Source organism: Mytilus trossulus, chromosome 2, assembly GCF_036588685.1.
Source record: "Mytilus trossulus isolate FHL-02 chromosome 2, PNRI_Mtr1.1.1.hap1, whole genome shotgun sequence".
NCBI classification, from domain to species: domain Eukaryota; kingdom Metazoa; phylum Mollusca; class Bivalvia; order Mytilida; family Mytilidae; genus Mytilus; species Mytilus trossulus.
In genome coordinates, this window is record NC_086374.1 from 78,523,289 (window position 1) to 78,546,934 (window position 23,646).

General features: G+C 30.7%; 1 protein-coding gene across 1 annotated transcript in view; it reads right to left on the reverse strand.

Moving 5' to 3' along the window:
• The window catches only part of LOC134706012 (bromodomain adjacent to zinc finger domain protein 2B-like), a 49,834-nt gene that overhangs the window by 15,378 nt on the left and 10,810 nt on the right, over nucleotides 1-23,646 (reverse strand). The window contains exons 7-24 of the mRNA XM_063564725.1: nucleotides 22,889-23,082; nucleotides 19,907-20,008; nucleotides 18,672-18,855; nucleotides 18,085-18,177; nucleotides 16,015-16,130; nucleotides 13,539-13,568; nucleotides 10,647-10,700; nucleotides 9,932-9,997; nucleotides 9,053-9,115; nucleotides 8,473-8,550; nucleotides 7,778-7,889; nucleotides 7,343-7,488; nucleotides 6,728-6,835; nucleotides 6,187-6,296; nucleotides 4,468-4,542; nucleotides 3,749-3,977; nucleotides 3,509-3,565; nucleotides 566-1,760 (exon numbers count right to left, since the gene is read on the reverse strand). Coding sequence (XP_063420795.1) covers nucleotides 566-1,760; nucleotides 3,509-3,565; nucleotides 3,749-3,977; nucleotides 4,468-4,542; nucleotides 6,187-6,296; nucleotides 6,728-6,835; nucleotides 7,343-7,488; nucleotides 7,778-7,889; nucleotides 8,473-8,550; nucleotides 9,053-9,115; nucleotides 9,932-9,997; nucleotides 10,647-10,700; nucleotides 13,539-13,568; nucleotides 16,015-16,130; nucleotides 18,085-18,177; nucleotides 18,672-18,855; nucleotides 19,907-20,008; nucleotides 22,889-23,082 — 3,012 coding nt within the window. The remainder of the gene's footprint in view (nucleotides 1-565; nucleotides 1,761-3,508; nucleotides 3,566-3,748; nucleotides 3,978-4,467; nucleotides 4,543-6,186; nucleotides 6,297-6,727; nucleotides 6,836-7,342; nucleotides 7,489-7,777; nucleotides 7,890-8,472; nucleotides 8,551-9,052; nucleotides 9,116-9,931; nucleotides 9,998-10,646; nucleotides 10,701-13,538; nucleotides 13,569-16,014; nucleotides 16,131-18,084; nucleotides 18,178-18,671; nucleotides 18,856-19,906; nucleotides 20,009-22,888; nucleotides 23,083-23,646) is intronic.

A 23,646-nucleotide genomic window follows, 5' to 3' on the forward strand; every position in this document is an offset into this window, starting at 1 on the left:
AATGTTCCCGGCCCCAAGTATATTTTCTCTCTGTCAGAAAGCAATTATTTGGATATTTTTTTAATCAAGTAGAAATATCATTTCAGTCTCCCAAGACATTGCTCTTATAATTATAGATTATCGTTGATCATCTCAACGAGATTAATTTTTCTCGCTTGAGCTGGTACAGCGAAAGTGAGAAAAGCAAGCGAGTTGAGATGACCAATGATAATCTATTTATCGCTATTTTACCTATGACGACGTTGTCAATTTCATCATGTTCATGTCAATTTCGTTAGCAACGCCATGTGGCCTCCTTAGTTTCTAGTGATAATTATTCCATCTCAAGCGAGTAGCATGATATGAAAATTATCACAAAAAAAGATCAAACGAAAAATGCATAAAATAGCGATAATTATAGATATCTCAAATATCATTTTATAAATGTTTTAAACAGTATCATTTCATTATTTGAGATTTTAATTTTGTTTTTTCCACAATATGAGCATTTCAAGGTCCACTATCATTATCCATGTTATCCATATACAACAAAGGAAATAAATATTGACTTGATAATTTCACTCACCTTTTTCAATGGGTTGAGGTTCATCATAAGTATTAATTTCTCCTGGATCAAAAAAGCTTGGAGTATTTGGTTCCATCTTTGGTGTATTAGGAATTTTGAAAGAATTATTTGTCTCTGAGATATCCAAATTCTGTTTTATTTCACCCTCATCCTGATTTGAATTTGTTAACTGTCCTATTTGGAATGATGAAAAAGCTGGACTTTGTATGGGAAAGGCACTAACAGTTAATGGTGAGAAAAACGGAAGTGAATTATAAGAACCATGCATTCCCAATTGTGATGTGACCTGAGCCACTGATAAATCTTCACAAGGCATTCTTGGTAATATACTAAACCATGGCTTCTGATCGTCATTTGATGTAATTTGATCTTGGGCTAACGAAAAAGTACTGAATATATTTGATGATGATGATGTTTTTACTGGTTCCTTTTCCTTCTTAAGTAGAGTGTCAATACTGAGAAAGCTTGACTTTGAGTCAGTGGAAGATGATTTTGGATGTTGGTGGGCTGGCAGTGGACTAGCATTTGATTCAGTTGTTTGATTTGAAAATGAGTTGAAGAACATATTGAATGGAGATGGTAAGTATGGAGTAATCAATGGTGACGAATGAGCATGTGGTATGATAAGATTAGAGTCCTCAGTCCGCTCGGACTTTACTGAAGATAAATTGCACAAGTCACTCAATTTATTTGAAGTAGGACTTTGTAAGAAAATATTTTTTGATTCTGTTTGTAAACTTATTGCACTATTATCTGCTGAAGTAGAAATTTCACCATTGCAGGATTTCATTTCTACATCTGAATTTGTGTTTTCAGCTTCATTATCTTTTTTTCCTGAGAAATCACTACTTTCCTGTTTAATATTCACATTATCAGATACTTCTGAAGATCCTAAACTTGAATTTTCTGAGCTTTTTAATTTCTGCAGCTTTGAAGAAGATGATTCATTTTCTTCCTTAATATCTTTAATGTTTGCTTTTGTATCTTCCACTGCCATGCTTGTCGATTCTGATTTAATTTCACAATCCATTTTTGTGTTTGTTTCTTCAAAATGACCAGATTCTAATCCTTCCACATAAACTCCTCCTGCTTTGGGCAGCACCCAATATCGTCTTTTGTATCTATCTTGTCCTAATGTTATTGCACGAACTCTATGAGATGCTTTGAACACTTTTGCTCTATGTTGAGCATGTTGCTGAAATACATAAATATGTTATCTTTTACAGCTAATTTTCTAAAGCATGTAGAGCAAGACTTAAGTTAGCTTGCTTGCTTTGTTTTTATAATGTATCATTAGGATAACACCCAATTAAATTCAAATATTATATATACAGGTAAAACTATGCCTATATATATTGTTTAAAGATGTCAGCTAATTTTCTAAAGCATGTAGAGCAAGACTTAAGTTAGCTTGCTTGCTTTGTTTTTATAATGTATAATCATTAGGATAACACCCAATTAAATTCAAATATTATATATACAGGTAAAACTATGCCTATATATATTGTTTAAAGATGTCAATCTTATTTACAAAGCTTGTATTAACAATTATACAAGCAAATCAAGCAAGCCAACGAAAGTTCTGTTTTACATGCATTAGGAAATTAGCTGTAACACTGCTAAAATATTAATACTGTGTGTCACACTCTCTGTAGGGATTGATTCAGTAGGTAAAACATTTAATGAATGGCATTAATTTATTTTGTAATTATTGAACCATAAAATTAATTTTTGACTCTGCACATTGAATAATCTGCGAAGCAGACTATGTAAAATGTAAAGAGTCAAAAATTAATTTTATGGTTCAATAAATTCAAAATAAATTATTGCCATTCATTATAAATAAATTTCTATCAAAAATAAGGCTCAAAGAACTTTTTGTATTATTCATATTAACAATAACAACGTACACACATGTTGGTGTATGAATACACAACGTCACAGTGGGCAAATTGACAATATTGAAAATAAAAGTAATACTTTTTACCAATCAGAAGACAGTAAATACACCAAATTTATTTATTTAAGTTTAAAAATAGCGTATATATAATGTATCAAATATTAACCAGATGCTCTGCAGGGACGCAGTTTTATACGACCACAGAGTTCAAACCCTGAACAGTTGGGGCAAGTATGGACACAACATTCAAGCTTTATACAGCTCTGAATTTGGATTGTGATTAAATAGTTGACACAAAACTCCCAAAATCAATCCCAACCTCCCTTTTGTGGTCATAAACCTTAGTGTTTAAATTTTATAGATTTCAATTTACTTAAACTAAAGTTATAGTGCAAAAACAAAAGTGCCGTCTAAAAAAAAAAGCAAACCTTTAAAGAATAATGTTCTCACTAAACATTACAGAACAAACTCAAACTTTATTTAGTTTCACGAATTTTTCAAAGTTTGAAATCTGTAATGTCAGCAAAAATCATTGGTGGTGCGGAACCACACTTGATCTCGATCTGTAACTCATCTTAGAATAATCACATACTAACAAGAATTTGTCCATAGTACACAGTTGCCCATCTCACACTTTTATTTTCTATGTTTAGTGGACCATGAAATTGGGGTCAAAACTAAATTTGCATTAAAGTTAAAAGGTACATGTGAACTAAGTTACTTTGACCAAAAACTTTTACCTGAAGTGGGACATACAGAAAACAGATGGACCAACAGACAGACAGACAGATATTATAATGCCCCAAAGTAGTGCATAAAAGTCAGCTCAATATTTAAAGGCATTGAGAAAAAATGTCTGTATAACTGTTTTTTTGCAGAATGACAGCATATACCTCTTTTTTATACGATTTCTCAACAGTCTTTCTGAAGAGAACAACAAATTATTTATTCTTACAGTGAATTATCTCTAGTATGTTTATCTAATAATCTGTGTATCTAAGCATTTTGAACTGCTGAAGTAGACACAAATTATAATGTCCTACCTTTTGTAACTTCTCAATCTTTTTCTCACATTCTTCAAAACTAAGATTCTCATCTTCCTGCAATATACCATAATAAACTGATACAGAAACTCAATATAATTAACTAAAAGACTATTGCTTTACTTCTAAAATCGAAACAACAGTATACCATAATACTTCCTGTAAACATGTATATAAAAAGAAATAAAAGGCCAAGAGACAAGATTAACCAGGATCTTACATTGAAGAATATAGACTTACCACCTCCTCTTCATTGTCTTTTACAGACTGATTTTCATCATATTCATTTCCACTTTCATCATCTTTTTCCTCTTCGTCATCACTACCTCTTTTACTAACACTCATACTCTCCTCACCATCTTGACAAGTTAGAATACTGTCGTCGCCATCCTTTGTCAGGACTGAGTTATCATCTTCTCTCACTAGCTTAGTGGGCGACCGCAACTTTTTTCCTTGTTTTACTCTCAACCTTCAAACACAATTTTAGACTATTGTAATCATTTTATTTTTACTAAGTCATACAATTAAATGTACTGATATACAATTTCCTATCTGTATATATATATACTGTAGACTTGTAAAAGGCAAATTACATGTTAAACTGTGTAAAGTTTAAAATCAGTAAAAATTTATCTATGCCAATTTCATCTGGCTTATATTCATCAAGAGTACATTTAAGTATAGTATATGTGTATGGCTGTTTATTGTATGACATTGTCTTTATTCAGACAAAAGAAAAAAAATATAAACCCTCCATTCTTATAGTGTACTTTACTAATAATATCAAACTGTTGATAACACATATAATAGTTGTTGGGTTTTTTTTAAATTTTATTTCAACTTGTTACTTAGACCACACACCTTAGATAGTAATTTTCCTATCTCTATTCATCATTATACGAGTCAAAAATATTAAACAAGATGTAAAACTTGATTTCTGATATAAAGTATTAACTGACCTTCTTAGTTGTCCTTCTATTACCCATTTGTCTCTTCGAATGTCACCCATGTGATCTAAATTCTTCTCTATTTCACTGAAAAATACAAAATTTCATTTAAACAGTGTAAAGAAACTTTCGATAACCTTAACAACTTATCACGAGTTTAAGTCACTGATCTCACATCTATGCTGATAATACTGACTAAACTTCAGTACCTGCATTACTAGTTACTCTCGTAAGGCATTTAAATATTTAAAATATAAAACTGTTCCAAGGAGATCCATATTGCAAATTTGCAACAAAAACTAACATAGATTTTTTTATTGACTGCATTATCATTTCAAGTACAGTACATGAAATATCACCAAACAAGCAAGTATTTCTTAAGATTGCAGTCAAATTTTTCATGCCATTTTATTCCAAACATTATTCTTTCAAAGTTTTTTTTCAAGGTAGTTTCTAAGATTAAAGATGAAAATGAAACAATACAAAACGATGTCAATAGTTCATTTTTCTCTTAAATACATTACTTTCCCATCAATTTCTTCTTTAATCTTTATCTTTCAAAACATATTGGTTAGTTTCAATTAAAGCTAGTTATTTGCTTGTTCTTGCATCTGCCTTAATTAAATGTCTATAATGGTTTACTTTTATATTGTTTGACTTGAATGAAGAGTTGTCTCATTGACACTTATACCACATCTTCTTATATCTATTAATAATTCTTATATCATTTGCATATCTATAAATACTTAAATTGGATTGGTCAATTAGAATTTTTTTCTTGGTTTACACTTCAATAAACCATGTTTCCGAAACAACTTTTGTAACCTATTCATGGGCGATTCACATTCTTGCAGGAATACTGGGATTTTCAGCAAGTTGAGATTATTATAAAACAATATTGCATAACAGTTGTTTATATTCTAATGCATATATAACAAAAAAAAGAAATAAAAGAAATGCACTAAAGCTTCGAAAATGTATAAAAATAAAATTTAAATAAAATTCTGGGCAATTTCACGAATGATTTGGCGAATTTACATCATGGCATAACACGACGTCATACGATTGAAAACTTTCAGACGGAAGATTATTTCGTTACTTGTACGCTTCAAATTCGGATAGTATCTAATCAAAAGAAAGGTTTTGAGGTAGGTGCTAGTTTATTTTAGATTCTGTTGCATTTATCGAAACATTTCAGTTTTTTAGAAAGTCAAGATGGCGGCATACTCCTTATTTACAACATGCCATTGTGCTTTTGATGGTACTTATAGTAGCCATCAAAGTAATAATGTAAATTAATAATCGCGTAGGTTTGGCTGAAAAATTATAAAGATTAAACACATTTTTTCTAGAGGTTATTGATGTGTAAACTGGGGCGATTAACTCACAAACTGAATAAAAGTCCTTTGGACTTTTATGTCAAATTTGTGAGTTAGAGATCCGGTTTACAGGATTAAACACATTTTTTCTAGAGGTTATTGATGTGTAAACCGGATCTCTAACTCACAAACTTGACAAAAAGTCCAAAGGACTTTTATTCAGTTTGTGAGTTAATCTCCCCAGTTTACACATCAATAACCTCTAGAAAGAATGTGTTTAATCCTATAGTATTTCACACTATCACCATTCAAATACTTAAATGGTAACCATGCAGACTGATGACACTAGGAAGGTTTATCATTTAAAATCATTAGAATAAAATGTGTACCTCTATTTTCTGTATACACTCACCTTGAAATAGATTTCCCACATAACAACTCATTACAAAGGAAGGCCAAGATTGAAGCTCTTTGGTTTTGATGAAGTGATTCTAAGGGTTTCTCTTGTAACCAATCACTCATCTGAAAGAAGTCAACATACTTTTACTTTAATAATTCAGCTTTTTTTGTTTAAGAGATTTTGAAATACAAACAAAGCCATTTTTTGGTACAAAAAATTGTGCATTGATTGGTGAAACATGGGTATCTGCTGAAATTTCTTTCCATCATTAAACATTTAAAAGCTTCAGTTTTTAATTTTAATCATATCATAGAAGTATTTATTTCACTTTACATTGAAAATCTTTTAAAGTTTTTAAAATCACTTTCAAAACTGGTGAGAAATGAAAATGTTATTTTTGTGAAATACCCTGTATGTTGAAGCAGATGTAATGAAAAAAATAATCAAACACTTAAATCTGAAACACCCAGCAGAAAAGTTTCAATTATTTCTATATTTAGAGACATTAAATATCACTGTTTGGTATTAGAGATTTTTGGTCTCGCACAGTTACCTCATTTGGTTTACCATTCCTTGCAGTGATGAAGATACACAGAACCTCAGATACAACACCATCACTAACATCAACATCTATAATCTTCTGTCCTAGCTTTGTTACTGCCTAAAATAATAATTATCATCTAATGGTAGTCATAGAATAGGATAGCTCAAAATATTCAATTTGAAATTATTAATCATTTAACTTATTTACTCACATAACTATTTTAAACCTATATGCTCTTACCTTTTTTTTATTGCTAAATAAGTTTTCAATTTAAAAGTTATATTTTGTCAGCTGAAACTATATTTTGTGTTTTTAAAACTAACACTGATGCATCACTTATAAGCATGCAGCATTTGAAGCCAAGAGAATTACCACAAATTTCTTTTTTTTATATTTTTCAAGCAAGCGAATCCCCTAAATTTCCCTTAAATCATGCAACATTCAATTTGTTACACCATATTGTTATTTTCCTGTTATGCTGCAAATTAGGCATCAGTGAATCTGTGTGTGAGGGGCTGCGTTATAGATATAACTAGAAATGACTTTTTAAATATAAATTTTGAAACATCATGAAGATGTAAATTATATTACACATTTTGCCCAGTGTATTGTAACTGTTCTTACCTCCTTAGGATTTGGAACCCCAGGATCCATTACAGCATATCTAGTGAGATGTGAAGTCAGAGCTATATAGTCTTCCATATCTTCCTCATTTTTACCAATAACAGCCTCCTGAAGTGTCCTCAGTGTTGGCAAGGTATCACTTTCTACTAAAAGTAAGTCAAGGTTAGCACAACTATTGCATCTTTATGTTATATTATCTTCAGCACAAATATTGTGCACCTTTCTGATGATATTCATAATCTAATTGGTAAAATTACCCATGCTTTAAATTGTATAAAAACCCATCAGGATAAAAATTATGAAATCCAAAATAGCACAAAGTTATTATACTACATACAAATAGCCAACATACAGAATAATTACAGCAAAGCACTTACCAAAATCTAGCAGACCTCCTATTACAAAGATTTAAATTAAAAATCTAATTGTACATACCAAAACCAAGAGCATCTGAAAAATTATGCAAAAATTCCAAAACCATCAGGATATCAGCAAATGCAGTTCCATTTAATTCTATTCCATTTATCCTGGGATACTCCGGTAATACCTGAAAGAAAAGAGCAAAAAGATGTATAAAAATTATGTTTTATCACATAAAAATGTAATTAATCATGGTTTATTACAACAGTTGTATTGTAGCAATATTAAACTGTAGTTATATATCAATAAGTCTAGGTGAGTTGTGTATTACTGTGGATTCACTATTATTTGTTTTGTACCAATTTTCGTGGATTTCGTGGGTACAGGTGAACCACGAAATTAAATGTTCAACGAATGATAAATTTTCTATAGGCTTATATTCAGACTTCAGCAAAACCACGAAATAAAATATCCACGAATATGCAAGTTTTCCTTATTCCACGAAAATTGGTACCCACGAAAATAAATGAATCCACAGTAATCATAATTCTAGTTGTAGTCAATAAAGTTCTAATAAAGTCCATGTAAACGTTTTTATAAAAAAAAATTAGCCATACAGTATATAAAACATATTCAATCTATTTTTTTTAAATTAGAAGTTTTACATGCCTTTAAAATTTAAGTTTTAATTTTAGATTGTTTTTTAATGGTGTATAGTTTCTTTTTTCAACTAGTATTTATTGTTAAACACAAAAGAAAAATTGACATACCCTGGCTTCTTTTAGCTGCATGTCATCAACTGGTCTCCTTAGTTCTCTAAGTAATTGTAGCTCCTGTCGTCTTTGCTCCTACAAATAGAAATTCTTGTTGAGACAAAGTAACATATTATTATAAATAACCAGGCCAAACTAAGTGACCTCTTATAAAATGACTATGTAAACCAAATTTGATACATATAATATCACTATGAAATAAGAAAGCTAGTAAAACACTTACCGTATTTATAATGATTTCAAGTAAATTCAAGGCAAAACGCTGTTCAATCTATTTACAACTTGTTTTAAGCAAGGATGTTTGGAGTTTGACATATGCAGACACCTGTTTATTGTTGAAGACTATATGTCTCATGCTTTTCGTGTTTTTAGTTAGTGTAGAATTGATGAATGCCCCCATATCTCCTTTTTTCATATTGAGTTAACTTTTCTCATCATGGTAGTTATGTTATATCATTTACACAAAGTTTGCTAGTAATTGGCAATTAACATGTCCTTTTGTCAATTTTTTAAATGACAGTGGCCATTTTTATCACCAATGGGATCATTAATAATAATTCTGTAATGGGATTGTTACCATTTTTCTTTCTCTTGAAATCTTCTTCTCAGCCATTCTGGATTCTTTAATTCTATCTTTCTCCTATAAATATAAATTAAATCACTGTTCACCTTTAATCTATTTGCAATTAAAAAAAAATCTACTAATTTCTATTTTTAGCAGCATCCAAATTTAACATATTTGCCACATTGTTTTTACAGTTTCTTATGGTAAGTCTGGATAGTGTAAATAAGAACGCATTTGCAAACTTAAATGAACATTCTTCTGTATTTGGCATAAGGCAAATGAAGATACATGTAGTATAATTTTCTATTATTACTAAGTTCCAATTTATGACAGAGATTAGGATAACATTTAGTTGTATGGGGGATAGTTCCACAGCAAATATGCATCAAAAATACAATGTAGGGTAATTGATCAACAAAAAGGGGTAATGGGCTCTCAAGAATTTAGCTAAAAAAAATATTGAAATTGGATTTATTTTGTGTTTTCACCTTCAACAAACTAAAATATCAAAAAATGTTAGTCACATAGGTTTATTTGCTAGCATATTTTAAGAGTAAATATCATCACTGACTTTGTGCCAATATTTCAATAAAATAACACAATGAAAAAGTCCTCAAGTTCATCCTAGATTTTCTATAGCAAACAACAAATCTGATTTGGTTGGTTTTTTTTGTATTCATTTAAAAACATTTTGCTTTACAACAATGCCATAAAAAAAATGTGGATAATTGTGCCTTCAAATGTTATAATCAAGTAGTGAATATCTGGTCTGTAATAAAATTGAGAAAGGAAATGGTGAATGTGTCAAAGCGACAACAACCCGACCATAGAGTAGACAACAGCCGAACTCCACCAAGCCTTTTACAGTTCTTTAATTATGAATTTTCTTACTGCCTGCTTCTTTTGTGTCTCTAATGCTTTCACCAACAGTATATGCTGACGTCTTCTTTCTCTATCCTGTTAAGAACATTAAAATGTTAATGCTGAACGGATAACTAAACATAGGAAGAATTGTTTTTGAAGTAAAGTGCCCTTCCACTAGATGTGAAATAAGATTAAGCTTTCCCAAACTCTCAAATTGACTAGCCTTTTACTGTTAGCAATTATTCTGGAGAGAAACATTATTCAACAATAAAGAATTTATATCATAATTTGTCCATTTTTTTTCTTAATAAGGACATAACTTGTTATATTACAATGTGTATCTTTTGGTTGATGTGACATACTAAATATATTAGGCACACCAAATGTGTTTATTTTAGTAAAGGACATAACTCTCAAACAAGACGTCAAATGTTAAAACTTTGAAAAAAGCCAAATAAGATTAGTTTTAGATACAGATTCTTTTCCCCTATAACCCCCTTTTTTTTTTAAAGAAATTGGGTGGATGACAGTTAAAGGTAAAGCCACAGCTTAACAGGGTAAAACTTGAGTGGATGACAGCTCAAAACAGAATAACAGTGTCTCAAGGTATTGCAAGGTGACATTATTAAGATAAAATTTCAGAGAGCTCTTCTTCGTAGTTCCTGAGAAAAATGCGATAAAAATCTCATGGGATGGACAGACATGGGTGTTGTAATAAGTTTTAAAGTTAATCAAATTTTACCGTATTAACTTGTTCTTTCATCAATAAAGCCTGCTGCCTTTTCATTTCTCTATCCTACAAAAAGTCAACTATTAGTAACAGTCATTATTGCTTTAAATTCAAAGTAAATAAAATCCAAATTGAAATTTCTTTATATATTTATTCACAGTTTGATATACATTGTACTAAAAAGAGTTGTATTTTCTAATGTTCCAGCAAAATTTATCAGTTCATGAATTCAAAATTTCTATAGTTTACATACTGTAAATTCAGCAATTATTGCATGCATTTATTATTGCGATTTTGTCATTTTGGACTCTACTGCGATTTTAATTTTTGCGATATTGAAAAAAATCATGTTTAATTCATTTAAAAAAATTTAAAATGGGAGTTTGAATTATTGCAATTATAACCCTGTTGCACCTTTGCAATAATAAAAACATCACAATAATTTCAGAATTTACAGTAATTATATTGAAACATACAAATATAATGTAACAAGTAAAGCTAAAGGGTCTTGCAGGTCTGCATCCCTAATGATGCTATTATAGCAAAATTATACCTGGAATTCAACAAAATTTTGATTGACAAGAACCTTTAAATGATCAACTGTGACAAAATCTGGTTTCAAATTGATCTAGCAGGTCTTTTCAAATGTATATTTCCTTCGTACTCAAATGTTAAAACAATTATCAGTCAGTCATCACTTTAAAACTTAGTTGGTCATATGATATGTATAAACTAAGAGCTTCACATGTGCATATCTACTAAACAACTTCTTCATTTCCAATATTGGTTCATATCTTTTATTTCAATTTCAATACATTTTCTATACATTCAATGAAAACATAGAAATCAATAGAGGACCATGGCAGTATCAATCCACTGACACATTTCCAATAGACTCTAGTCAACTATAAACAACGTTCATCAAACCAACAGTCCAAGGACACAATCAATGACAACAAAAGCCGGATTCTGGCTTTTTTTCATACCACTAAACTTGGCTCCTACTGTTGCTCTGACAATTCTTGTTGTACTGTGTAACCTGCCTAATCCAACACATGAGTATTCCAACATCCTGCTTTAACAGAAACATTTTCATGGTCCCAAAATATGCCAAGCGTTGTAGAAAAAGCGTGGGTATTCTGACACCCTGCTTAATAGACTTCAGGTCCCCCTGTGTGTTGGGTAACACAGGTTACACAGTATAACACTATTACGAATATAAGTTTTACAAAAGATAGTCATACTTGTGAGAAAAAATCTCTTTTGAATCTTTTCTAAATTTCATTTCTTAAATCATTATTTTTGGCAATAAAGCTAGAACTTGTTTGTAGATAGGTGGGTTGAGGTTAATACTAGTAGACTAAATAACTCTAATAGGTAAAATGTGGAGTGTTTGATTTCGATCTCTATGTAAGCTCTGCCAACTTGATAAAGTTGATCAAATCACAGGCACTAGGTTACAGTATATTGATATAGTATTTTTCATTGTTTACAATTGATTAATTTTCATCATTTTAACTGGATACCTTATCCTAAAGTAGGTTTTCTCTAACTTTTGATAGTAAAATTAGGATTGAAATTTTGAAATTTTAATATGTTGTGTTAACAAAGACAAATACAATAGCAATAGCCTGTATACAGGAGCATGTAGAACAAATTAAAGTAGCACAAGGATATCTGATTAAGAAAGATATATTTTAGGAATATTGCTTACATATACATTTATTATATTACAGCCTTGTCATATTCATTTATATTCTAGAAAATCACCTTCATTAAAACTTTTAGACATTTATAAAGTATATGAATAATAGTTAATTCTTAATCTGGAACAAAACAAATCTTATAAAAGCAAATAAAGGGTAAAAATATTGTTAAAAACTAAGGTTTTCAAAAGTGGACCAAAACATGTCTCTCCTTCATCTATAGCATGTAAAGAACTCACTACATTTAATGAAAGGAATAACAAACACATAAAACTGGAAAGGTATTGTTGTGACAAATAACAATTCAGGTTCAGGGAAGGGGAATGACCCCCAGGATAAAAACTATAATGCACTGGAAAGGTATTAGAATGACAACTTATGATATATATGGTCAAGATTTCATCCCTTATGGTATCACCAGCCCAGTAGTCAGCAGTTTTATACTGACATAGACATTATTAGTATGTGTATTTTCTGAAAATCTTCTGCTTAAAAAAATGTTAAAATATCCAAAACACTAAGATTTTTTACCCCAGGTATAGTTTGCCTAGCCTTATTGGTACAATTTTTAAAAGCACATAAAACAAAAATAACATTAAAAGTCAAGGTCAGAGATCATCTTCATTTGTGCAAGCTTGATTGTCTTGAGGATCTACACTCATGTGTAAAATAGCAAAATTCTGTTTATAAGGATAAAAAGTTATGTTTTAAAAGGAAAACAGAGATCACATGAAGGTCACAATGATATAAATGATACTGACTTATTGTAGTTCATCATCAAGCCAAATATCATATCAATATCAAAGTTTAATTGATTGACCAGACAAGGTTATACGAGTACAGAAAGAAGAGGAAATACCACAAAAACATATTGTCTCCCTTTGTCGAAGGAGAGACATATTTTTTTTTACCAAGAAGGATTTCTGGAGAACAAATCATGCACTAGTTCAGATGATAATAATATAGCTGTAATATAAACTGAATATAGTACTTAATTTATTAATGAAAATAATAAAAGTACTACACCCTTAGTAATAATACAATAATAAGCCTGCTACAGAAAGAATATATATTAATGATGTCCAAGCCAGAGATTATACAGAAAGTTTATATGCAAATTAAAAAAACAAGAATGAAGCTATGATTGTCAAAGTAAAACAGAGAGTTAGCATACAGATAAATACATGGCATCACTTACTCTCTCCATATGATACCACAGTAAATTGGTCTGGAAAATTATAACATAAATAATAACATATACTGTTAAGAAATAGGGAATATCAGATAACAAAAAATGAAAACAAAACAATTATTAAATTATCTTGAACAGGATTCCACAGCTCCATCCAGTCCAAGGATTTTATACTTCATCAAGCTTACTGCAGCCTGATGTTCACTTTTGTTTTAAGTAAATAACATGCATTGATAAGGTTTTCCCAACAAGTATAACATAATTCTGACAAATACATAAAAACAAGTGACTTGTTGTCAATCCTAACCCATCTAAATACTCATGCAATATATTACATAACAATGCTTCCTAACATTGTGATTACTGAATCCAGCCACATAATATCCGCTGTATTTTACTCAAAACTAAAATTGCCAGATCAGGGTATAGATTATAGTATATAAATATAGTATATACACATAATTTACAGCGGCTGGTGATGTTTCATAGCTTTACCGGTTTCAGTCAAAAAGGGATCTTCATCAGAGGCAGAATGGTAGAATGCCTCTGAAGAAGGTCCCTTTTGGACTGATACCAGTCAGGCTATGAAACATCACCAGGCACTGTTAATTATGTGTATTGGCTTATACTATATTTTTATGCTTTCACATTTTCCCCGCTGATACACATAATTAATATGGCTTCTACTAAGGAAAGCTCCATTTGAAGCTAATGTGTTTAGAGACCTCTTATGTCAGTACACCTTTCCTATATTGCCTATCGATTATAGAGTACTTTAAACAAGAAATAGAAGAAAAACTCACTTTCAAAATGTTTGTTATATAAATTGTAGGGGGCACCCTTTGTTTGGTTCAAATATTTAATTCACCTTACTGTGAAAGTACTTTTATTCGTGGGGTACCAATTTTCGTGGTTTTCGTGGATGACTTTATCCACGAATTTAAGTGTCCAACGAAATACAACAACCATTTTCCAAATAAATCAAGACATGGAAAAATCCCCTTCGGTAGGTTTGACTACTGATATGATCTAGAAAATGTATTGAATAACGTCAAATCTAAGAATACTTTAATAGCAGTCACAGAACTACATCCGCATGCAGGATTATACCCATTTCATCTTTAATAACCTAAACTGTACAACTTTTGATCTTTTAATTCTCATAAAAAATAATTTTGATGAATGAAAGTCAGATTTCCGGTATTGATATGCTAGAAGTATGATAAAGTGTTCATTTTATATCCTCATAGTTCTCGTACATATGAGAAGTAATAATTTCATGTTGGACTTGATTTTGATAAGAATTATTAGAAAATTCAAGATACCTTTATAGCATTTATTTTCGTTACTGTTTTCTTCAGGTGACATGTTTATGGCCTAATTAACACCATCTGATGGTCTTCAATCTGTTGATCACTTTATCATGGGTTAATTAGTGTTATCACTACGATTTTACACGGGTCAATGTTTACTTTGCAATTTCCTTCAATCAAGACTATTTGTAACCTTCATTTCTTAAGGCTTTTCAATTCTATTTTTTTAGAAAACTAAAATCCACGAATTTAAAAACCCACGAACATGTAAATATTGCTCAAACCACGAAAATTGATACCCACGAATTAAAGTACTTTCACAGTATATGCAATTATAATTCAAATTTTCATTACAAGCTGATCAATATCAAAATTAAATGCAGACTCAAGAATCAACCAATCAAAATACTGGATTTGGTGTTTCGAGCATAATTTTTGTGCTACGAGCAGTGAGCAAAGTTTTATGACTTCAACCCCTGTTTGTTGTTGAAGACTATATATATTGTTGTCCTCTATATCTTAGTGTTGTTGATTCTATTTTCTGTTGGGTTGCTGTCTCATTGACCTAAACCCTGCATACACTTTTAATTTTTATTTAAGCATGCAAAAAAATCCATAGCAATGCCATTCATTTGATTTTCAAAGTCAAAATAGCTGTAATTTAAATGTGTGTTAACATGGGTTCTAATTAAGAAAAGTCAGTGAGAAGGGAGACACAAAACTGATTTAAATAGAAATATACACAAAACCTGACTGTATCACAGGTTTACATTTTGATTTAATATTACCAACAGAAAATTTGGAAAAGATATTCTTACAAAGACTTAAAGGTGAAATGACAACTTTCGCAATACAAATTGTGTGTGAAAATGATAGTACATATCTGACATATATGTTTTGTCAAGGCATGTCAAGGCAATTCATTAATTCAACTACCAAAGATATATTGACACGGACTTAAAACCCTGGTAAACAAAGCTGCATGGTTGTTCAATGAAATGTAATCTTGTATCAAGAGAAAATAGTGGGATGTTATAAAATAGTGCTGTATTAAAGTTAGTACATAAATCTGTGATGTGAAATCTATAATTTTTGACATGTGTGCTCCCAGGCATTCATATAAAGACAAAAATAAAACATATATACAATTTATATGTAACATTTCTAACCTCCAATATCTGTTGAGCTCTTAATTCACGCTCCATTCTCATTTGTTCATGTCTCTGAAGTTTTTCTTGTTCTTTCAACAATCTAAGCTGTTCCTGTTGTTTCCTTTTTTCTAAAGCTGTTAAATAGAAAATAATTCAATTCATTTAATCAGTATCCAAATATTAATTGTCAACACTAAAAACACTTTCCTTCTCCATAATATCATCTACAATGTACTGGAATAATATTTTCCTCCATAAATGATTGTTTTAGTACAGAATTGGAATGGTCTCATTTGTGTGTGGTCATGTGCTTGCTTCAATTAGGAATGAATATATTTAATCCCTAGCTAAAACAAAACAAATTTTCTTTAGACCAGTATTTTCTACTTCTCTGCTATACAAGCAGCAGGTAATGTTTGGGAAAAGAGCACAGATTGATTCAAAACGATATGTCGGATTGTCCAGTTTTGTTTTTGTGTATTTCTATTTCTATAAGCACTTTTTCTATACAGATTTTTATCTTATTATTTATATATAACTTATTGTATTCCATTTTTATATAAGGATTAACTTTGTATCCAGAAATGCTGAACAATTCTGACTAGTGCTCTAACAACCTTTAAACTTGTTATCATAAATTGTGACAGAGCTTAAATGTTGAGAGGGACTGGGTATAAGCTATGTTTGGAGTGTTGAAACAACTCTTTGATAAGCTATGTTCTTATGCAGTTCAGTTTCACTTTATTGACTGTATCTTACAAGTTTTATTATCTTTAGAAATTACACTTTTGTTATTAGTTACCTGTCTATTCTGTCATTTATTGTATTTGATTTGTAATTTGTCCTCATGTAACACATATTTTGTGTCTGAGTGTAAATAAAAAATTGAATTGAATTAGCTGGTATAAGTTACCTTATTTGTATACTGAACAAGTATTACTTAATAATTCATATAAATATAACTGCATATGATCTTGACATGAATAGAATGACCATTCAATATGGGTTTAAATTTTAAAAATCAGAAATGACTTTTAAGAATAAAATTACAAAACATATTTCCTGTTACAACTTTTAAAAGTGTAAATAAAAATGCAGGTGAACAATTAATCTTTGGCCTAAAAACTTGTTTAAATTTAAACATTCAGGTCACCCTGTTTTATATCCATCATTGTTGTGATAGTACATGTACCATCATAACTATGTTTATCTTGTTTTACTTTAAAAACAAAGTTAAATTTCTGACTCCAGTATTTAACGTTTTTGTAAAAGCTATGGTTTTAGGACAAGTTTGTCCTAATTTCAAAATCTCTCCAATTAAAAGAATTACTATTTGTTCAATAAAAATTTCTATTTCATATGTTTTACAACAATAAAATTGTTTCATATACAAACACATATACAAAACTTTGACCGTCTGACTCAAACATGCTTCAAACAATATACAGAACAATTCATGCCACATCACTGTAATCGTTATAATAAAAATCTATAGGATGTTTACTACTCTTATTTCTTACTTTTTGTCAGATAATCAGTTCCTTCATCCAGGTAGTGATTTTTAAAATCTTATAAAAGCCTTGGTTTTTATTTCATAGTTAAATGTATGAAAAACTACAGAAAATCATTTTTTTCAACTTTTTAAGTTGCATTATTTTATACAATCAAACTTTAACAATCTTAAAGAAGATTGTTCAAAAGTTTTTGTTATTTTAAAACAGAGGAGCGAACATCCTTCATGTTACAATTGAAACCTTAATCATGCATGGTTATATTTGTGATGTACATACAGTCTATGAAGCTTCAAAGTCAAGCATTACGAATGATACACATTTTTGACATTTGTACATACAAATGAGAGACATTTGTACATTCAAATTTAATATGGGATAATATTTGTTTGACAAATTTTGCATCTTTTGGAATAGACTGAATTTCTCCATTTTGTTGAAGACATCCCAGTGTTGAATTTTGACTCATATGAGAGCATTAGTCTGTATGCCTATCTGTTGGCATTTGAACATGTGACATTGCAATATATGCAATTGTAATGTTAGTTTCAAATTTAATGACAACAAATTTGCATACCTTTCATATGCTTGATTCTATATGCCATATCCTTGAGACGCTGTTTTTCTGATGTCTTTTGAAGCCTATACTCTGCTGCTTTCTTGGCCATATCTTGAAAAGAATGACTTCATTCATTTGAAGGTATTTTTTCTTCTTGTACTTTTTACACAAAGATTTAAAGGATATAGTCACAATATATTCATCTGGTTTATCATTATTATCTATGAATATAGCTCTCCATGTATTTTTCTTCAAACCAAATAATCATTTTGCTTTATTGACTTATTGATTATTCATGGAGGTCACCTCATGTGAAAGCCCTAGAGCAAAAAGGTTGCAATTTGTTATTGTTAAAAGCTTCTAGACTCATGCATGCAAATCTAGCCATTTGTAGCAGTCTTAGACCAAAATACATTTACTGAAATGTTTTACATATATCCATACCATTTTTTAGGATAACAGACCTTTCACAGATGTAATGTCATTTGCCAACAATGTGTTAGGCAAGACATAACAACATAATACAAACACAGATAAAACAATATGTAGAATGATTGATGTGTTTTGTAATGGAGGAGAATTCTTTTACTGCAACACTAACTTACCCTGCTGTTCAACCTTCTTTTTAAATTTTTGTTCCATCATTTGTTTAGCTAACAAAATTTGTTTATTCTGTTTCTCTGATTTCTTCCTTCCTCTTTGTTCTTTTAGTTTTCTGAGTTTCTGTCTTTTACTTTCAATCAGTGTCATTCTTTGAACAATTTCTGGCTGTGTTAATTTGACGATCTCCTGTAAAGTATAGACATCTTTACTAACTTACCACGATTAGGTTTGAAAAAATACATTTTCATTGCATACCAAGATTTATCTGTATCCCTAATGCAGGACCAGTTACCATTAGTTACCAATTACAATCACCAACCATTTTATCCAATGTTGGAAGTTGTAAAAACTGTTTTATTTGAGGTGCAATACCACCAAATCATAGAACATCATGTTTGATAATGGTGCATCCAGTTGCATACAAAAAAGGGTTGTAAAAAAAAATATTCACTTGAATTTGACAGTAAAGGTAATTTAAACCACATTTCATTGCAGTAAAAAATTTCTGGGTCATAAATAACTATCTTGGGTATTTCAAAGCACCATTATTTTTTTTATTTGGGGTTTCAATAGAATATTTGGGAAACTTAAGCTTGCACACAGGTAAAAGAGAGGTTTCAAACATATGGTTAACTTCCGATGATGTTTTTTTTCTTATATGCAATGAAATGTTGTGTGAAATTTTGTCTATAGAACTGGACAGGATAAAGCTTTTCCTATGCCAAGTATTTCTTAATTCATGGTGGTATTACACCTTGATCCAATATAGATAGGGAAATTCCAAATTTCTGTAAATTAAATGTGGAGTGGGAAGATACAAACGTTTGGACATGTTGTCTCAGCTTTATGAAGTCCTTGATTTTTTCAAAAATACCATTTTAAGACAAAGTATTTTCTAAGCTTGCTTTAGAATAGATACTTTTTTTTAAAGAATTTGAAAAGATTTGTAATTATTTAATTGATTTCTATATGCCTTTTAAATATAAAGTAAGTGGTTGATTTTAATTGATATAAAAGCATTCAGAGCAGAAAGGACACATTCTAAATTAATGGTCAGAATGGCAATGTGTTTGGTTCATTAGACATACCATCTTCATTCTTGCCACACAAAAATAAAGTGACAATGAGGTTTAAATCCTTAGTATTTTTTTTGTTTTATAGATCCACCATGACATATGAATTACTATGGATTTGGGACCAACAAATGTGATATATGTTTTTTTAGATTGATACTTACATTTTCTTCTCCTCTTTGTTCATAGAATTCACCAACATTTACTCTAGTACAGAAAGAAAAATTTTCCCTCCCAAGGTTGGTGATCACATGTTTGTCAATATACTGAAAAATAAAAATCAATTGCATTTAAAATGAATCAAAGGGGATTTCTGAGTTATTTACCTAACAAGAAAAGCTTGTCAAGTACATGTATATCACCTTTATGATATCATTTCAATGATAGACACAGCTGTATCCCTGCACCATTATGGTACTTCCAGCATCTTCGGTGTTTGTCATTTTAAAGAATAATCTAGAAATGTTCCAGGGGTACATAATTACAATTCCATTCTGCCTGAAGTGCTGATTAATAATTATTTCAAACTAATTTGCCTTATACTTTGTGGTTTATTATTAGCATGAATTTTTGAATTAGTTGTAACTGTAATGCACTAGTTTTCAGTACGTTGTGTCTTCCACTTTTTATTCAGGATTTTGTGCTGTGTACCAATTTGAGGAGTGCTTTCTAATAACTGTTTACAGTTTATTCTCATGTTGTTCTGTTACACCTCTGTCCCAGGTAAAGGCAGGAATAGTGCTCACAAACATAATTAACCAAGCTATATTCTTTATGTGCAAAACCCAAATAATGAGCCTGTAATTCTGTGGTTGAAATTGGTTATTATAACTAGAGGCTCTAAAGAGCCTGTGTCGCTCACCTTGGTATATGTGAATTAAACAAAGGAAGCAGACAGTTCATGAAAAAATTGTGTTTAGGTGATTGTGATGTGTTTGTACATCTTACTTTACTGAACATTCTTGCTGCTTACAATAATCTCAAACTATAATGAACTTGTCCGTGTAGTTTCAGTGGAAAATGTTAGTAAAAATTTACAAATTTTATGAAAATTGTTAAAAATTGATTAAAAGGACAATAACTTCTTAGGGGGTCAATTGACCATTTTGGTCATTATGACTTATTTTTGAGTCTTAAATTGCTGTACATTATTGCTGTTTACAGTTTATCTCTATCTATAATAATATTCAAGATAATAACCCAAAACAGCAAAATTTCCTTAAAATTACCAATTTAAGGGCAGCAACCTAACAACAAGTTGTCCGATTCATCTAAAAATTTCAGGGCAGATAGATCTTGAACAGATAAACAATTTTATCCATTGTCAGATTTGCTCTAAATGCTTTGGTTTTTGAGTAATAACCAAAAACTGCATTTAACCTCCATGTTCTATTTTTAGCCGTGGCGGCCATCTTGGTTGGTTGGTCGGGTAACAAAACACAAATTTTAAACTAGATACATCAATGATGATTGTGGCCAAGTTTGGATTAATTTGGCTCGGTAGTTTCAGAGGAGAAGATTTTTGTAAAAGATCATGGAGATTTACGAAAAAAGGTTAAAAATTGACTATAAAAAGCAAAAACTCCTAAAGGGGTCAACTGACCATTTTGGTCATGTTGACTTATTTGTAAATCTTACTTTGCTGAACATTATTGCTGTTTACAGTTTATCTCCATCTATAACAGTATTCAAGATAATGACCAAAAACAGTAAAATTTCCTTAAAATTACTAATTTAGGGGCAGCAACCCAACAATGGGTTGTCTGATTCATCTAAAAATTTCAGGGCAGATAGATCTTGACCAGATAAACAATTTCCCTCCCTGTCAGATTTGCTCTAAATGCTTTGGTTTTTGAGTTATAAGCCAAAACCTGCATTTTACCCCTATGTTCTATTCTTAGCCATGGCGGCCATCTTGGTTGGTTGGCTGGTTAACAAAACACAAGTTTTAAACTAGATACATGTACATAAATGATGATTGTGGCCAAGTTTGGATTAATTTGGCCCGGTAGTTTCAGAGGAGAAGATTTTTGTAAAAGATCATGGAGATTTACGAAAAAAGGTTAAAAATTGACTATAAAGGGCAATAACTCCTAAAGGGGTCAACTGACCATTTTGGTCATGTTGACTTATTTGTAAATCTTACTTTGCTGAACAGTATTGCTGTTTACAGTTTATCTCCATCTATAATAATATTCAAGATAATAACCAAAAACAGTAAAATTTCCTTAAAATTACCAATTTAGGGGCAGCAACCCAACAATGGGTTGTCTGATTCATCTAAAAATTTCAGGGCAGATAGACCTTGACCAGATAAACAATTTTACCCATGTCAGGTTTGCTCTAAATGCTTTGGTTTTTGAGTTATAAGCCAAAAACTGCATTTTACCCCTATGTTCTATTTTTAGCCATGGCGGCCATCTTGGTTGGTTGACCGGGTAACAAAACACACATTTTAAACTAGATACATCAATGATGATTGTGGCCAAGTTTGGTTTCATTTGGCCCAGTAGTTTCAGAGGAGAAGATTTTTGTAAAAGTTAACGGCGGACGACGGACGCCAAGTGATGAGAAAAGCTCACTTGGCCCTGCGGGCCCGGTGAGCTAAAAGAGAAGATGTGGTATGTTTGCCAATGAGACAACTGTCCACAAGAGACCAAAATGACACACTCACAGACATTAACAACTATAGGTCACTGTACGGCCTTCAACAATGAGCAAAGCCCATAACACATAGTCAGTTATAAAAGGCCCCGATATTGTTTATCATACTTGTTTTTTTGTTCAACCATTTAAGCATAAAACAGGCTGACAGTTCACTTGTTTGAATGGTTTCATTTTTTGTCATGCCAGCATCTTTTATAGCTTTCAATACTGTTATGGTTTGTTTATACTCATTAGTGATTTTAATCCATGTCCTTCAGTCTCTTGTCTTATTGGCAATCAAAAGTATCATCTTAATTACTGTTTTTTAACTATCAAATATAACTAGTGCCAGTTTCAACTAAATACACAACCTTAATCTATATGTATGCAATATTTGTATTTGAAATTCTTTTTGAATTTGTCTTACATATTTATTTTAGTTCTTCATTCTTATATCTTGATAATTTTATGACAATTTCATAAATCACAAGTGTACTCACTCTCATTACATCTGGAATTGTTTTCATTTTTTTGCCACATGGAGCAAAGTAAAGAACTTCTCCTATAAACCCTCTCTTTCCAATGGCAAGTATTGTGGTTGATCGTTTCCAGCCTCTTTCTAAAGGTACCTTTAATTCTCTTTCATCTGTCTGAACTCTCGGTCTTTTACTATTTGAACTTGATCCATCATAATCTGAAAATTGTTTTAAATGGTGTAACTAAAATATGCTTCAAATCATAACATTCAAGAAATTAAAATAAATGTAGTGGTATAGTATAAGATACTTCATGCAACATAATATGAAAATGGGCAATTAGTTAGTTGGTTTATTACATTATTCCTTAACTTCAAAACATTGGTAAGATAAAGGTTTTGTTTTCAACAATTACCAGTAGTTTTTAAAAGAGGACATGATATTTTTTATAATTTTTCTATGGAAAATTATTTTCAGTAATGAGTTTAGGCTGTCTCGAAGATGGTCATTATTTTCAGACTGATTTCTAATTTGTCTTTTGGTTTATAGCATGAAGCTTTAGACATCAGCTTTATCAGTGTTTTAATTCATTTGACAGCCATTCATACATGGTCCATTTGGCCCTCCATCTTTATTTCATAACTGCCGTAGTTGAACTGAAATGACAGCTTGAAGTCCAAACTTTCAATCATGGTAAATGTACATATACATGTGCTTTTATGAAACTGTGACCACTAAACTGAACTTACTGAGTGTTAAAATGGAAAAAATAGTCAATATCA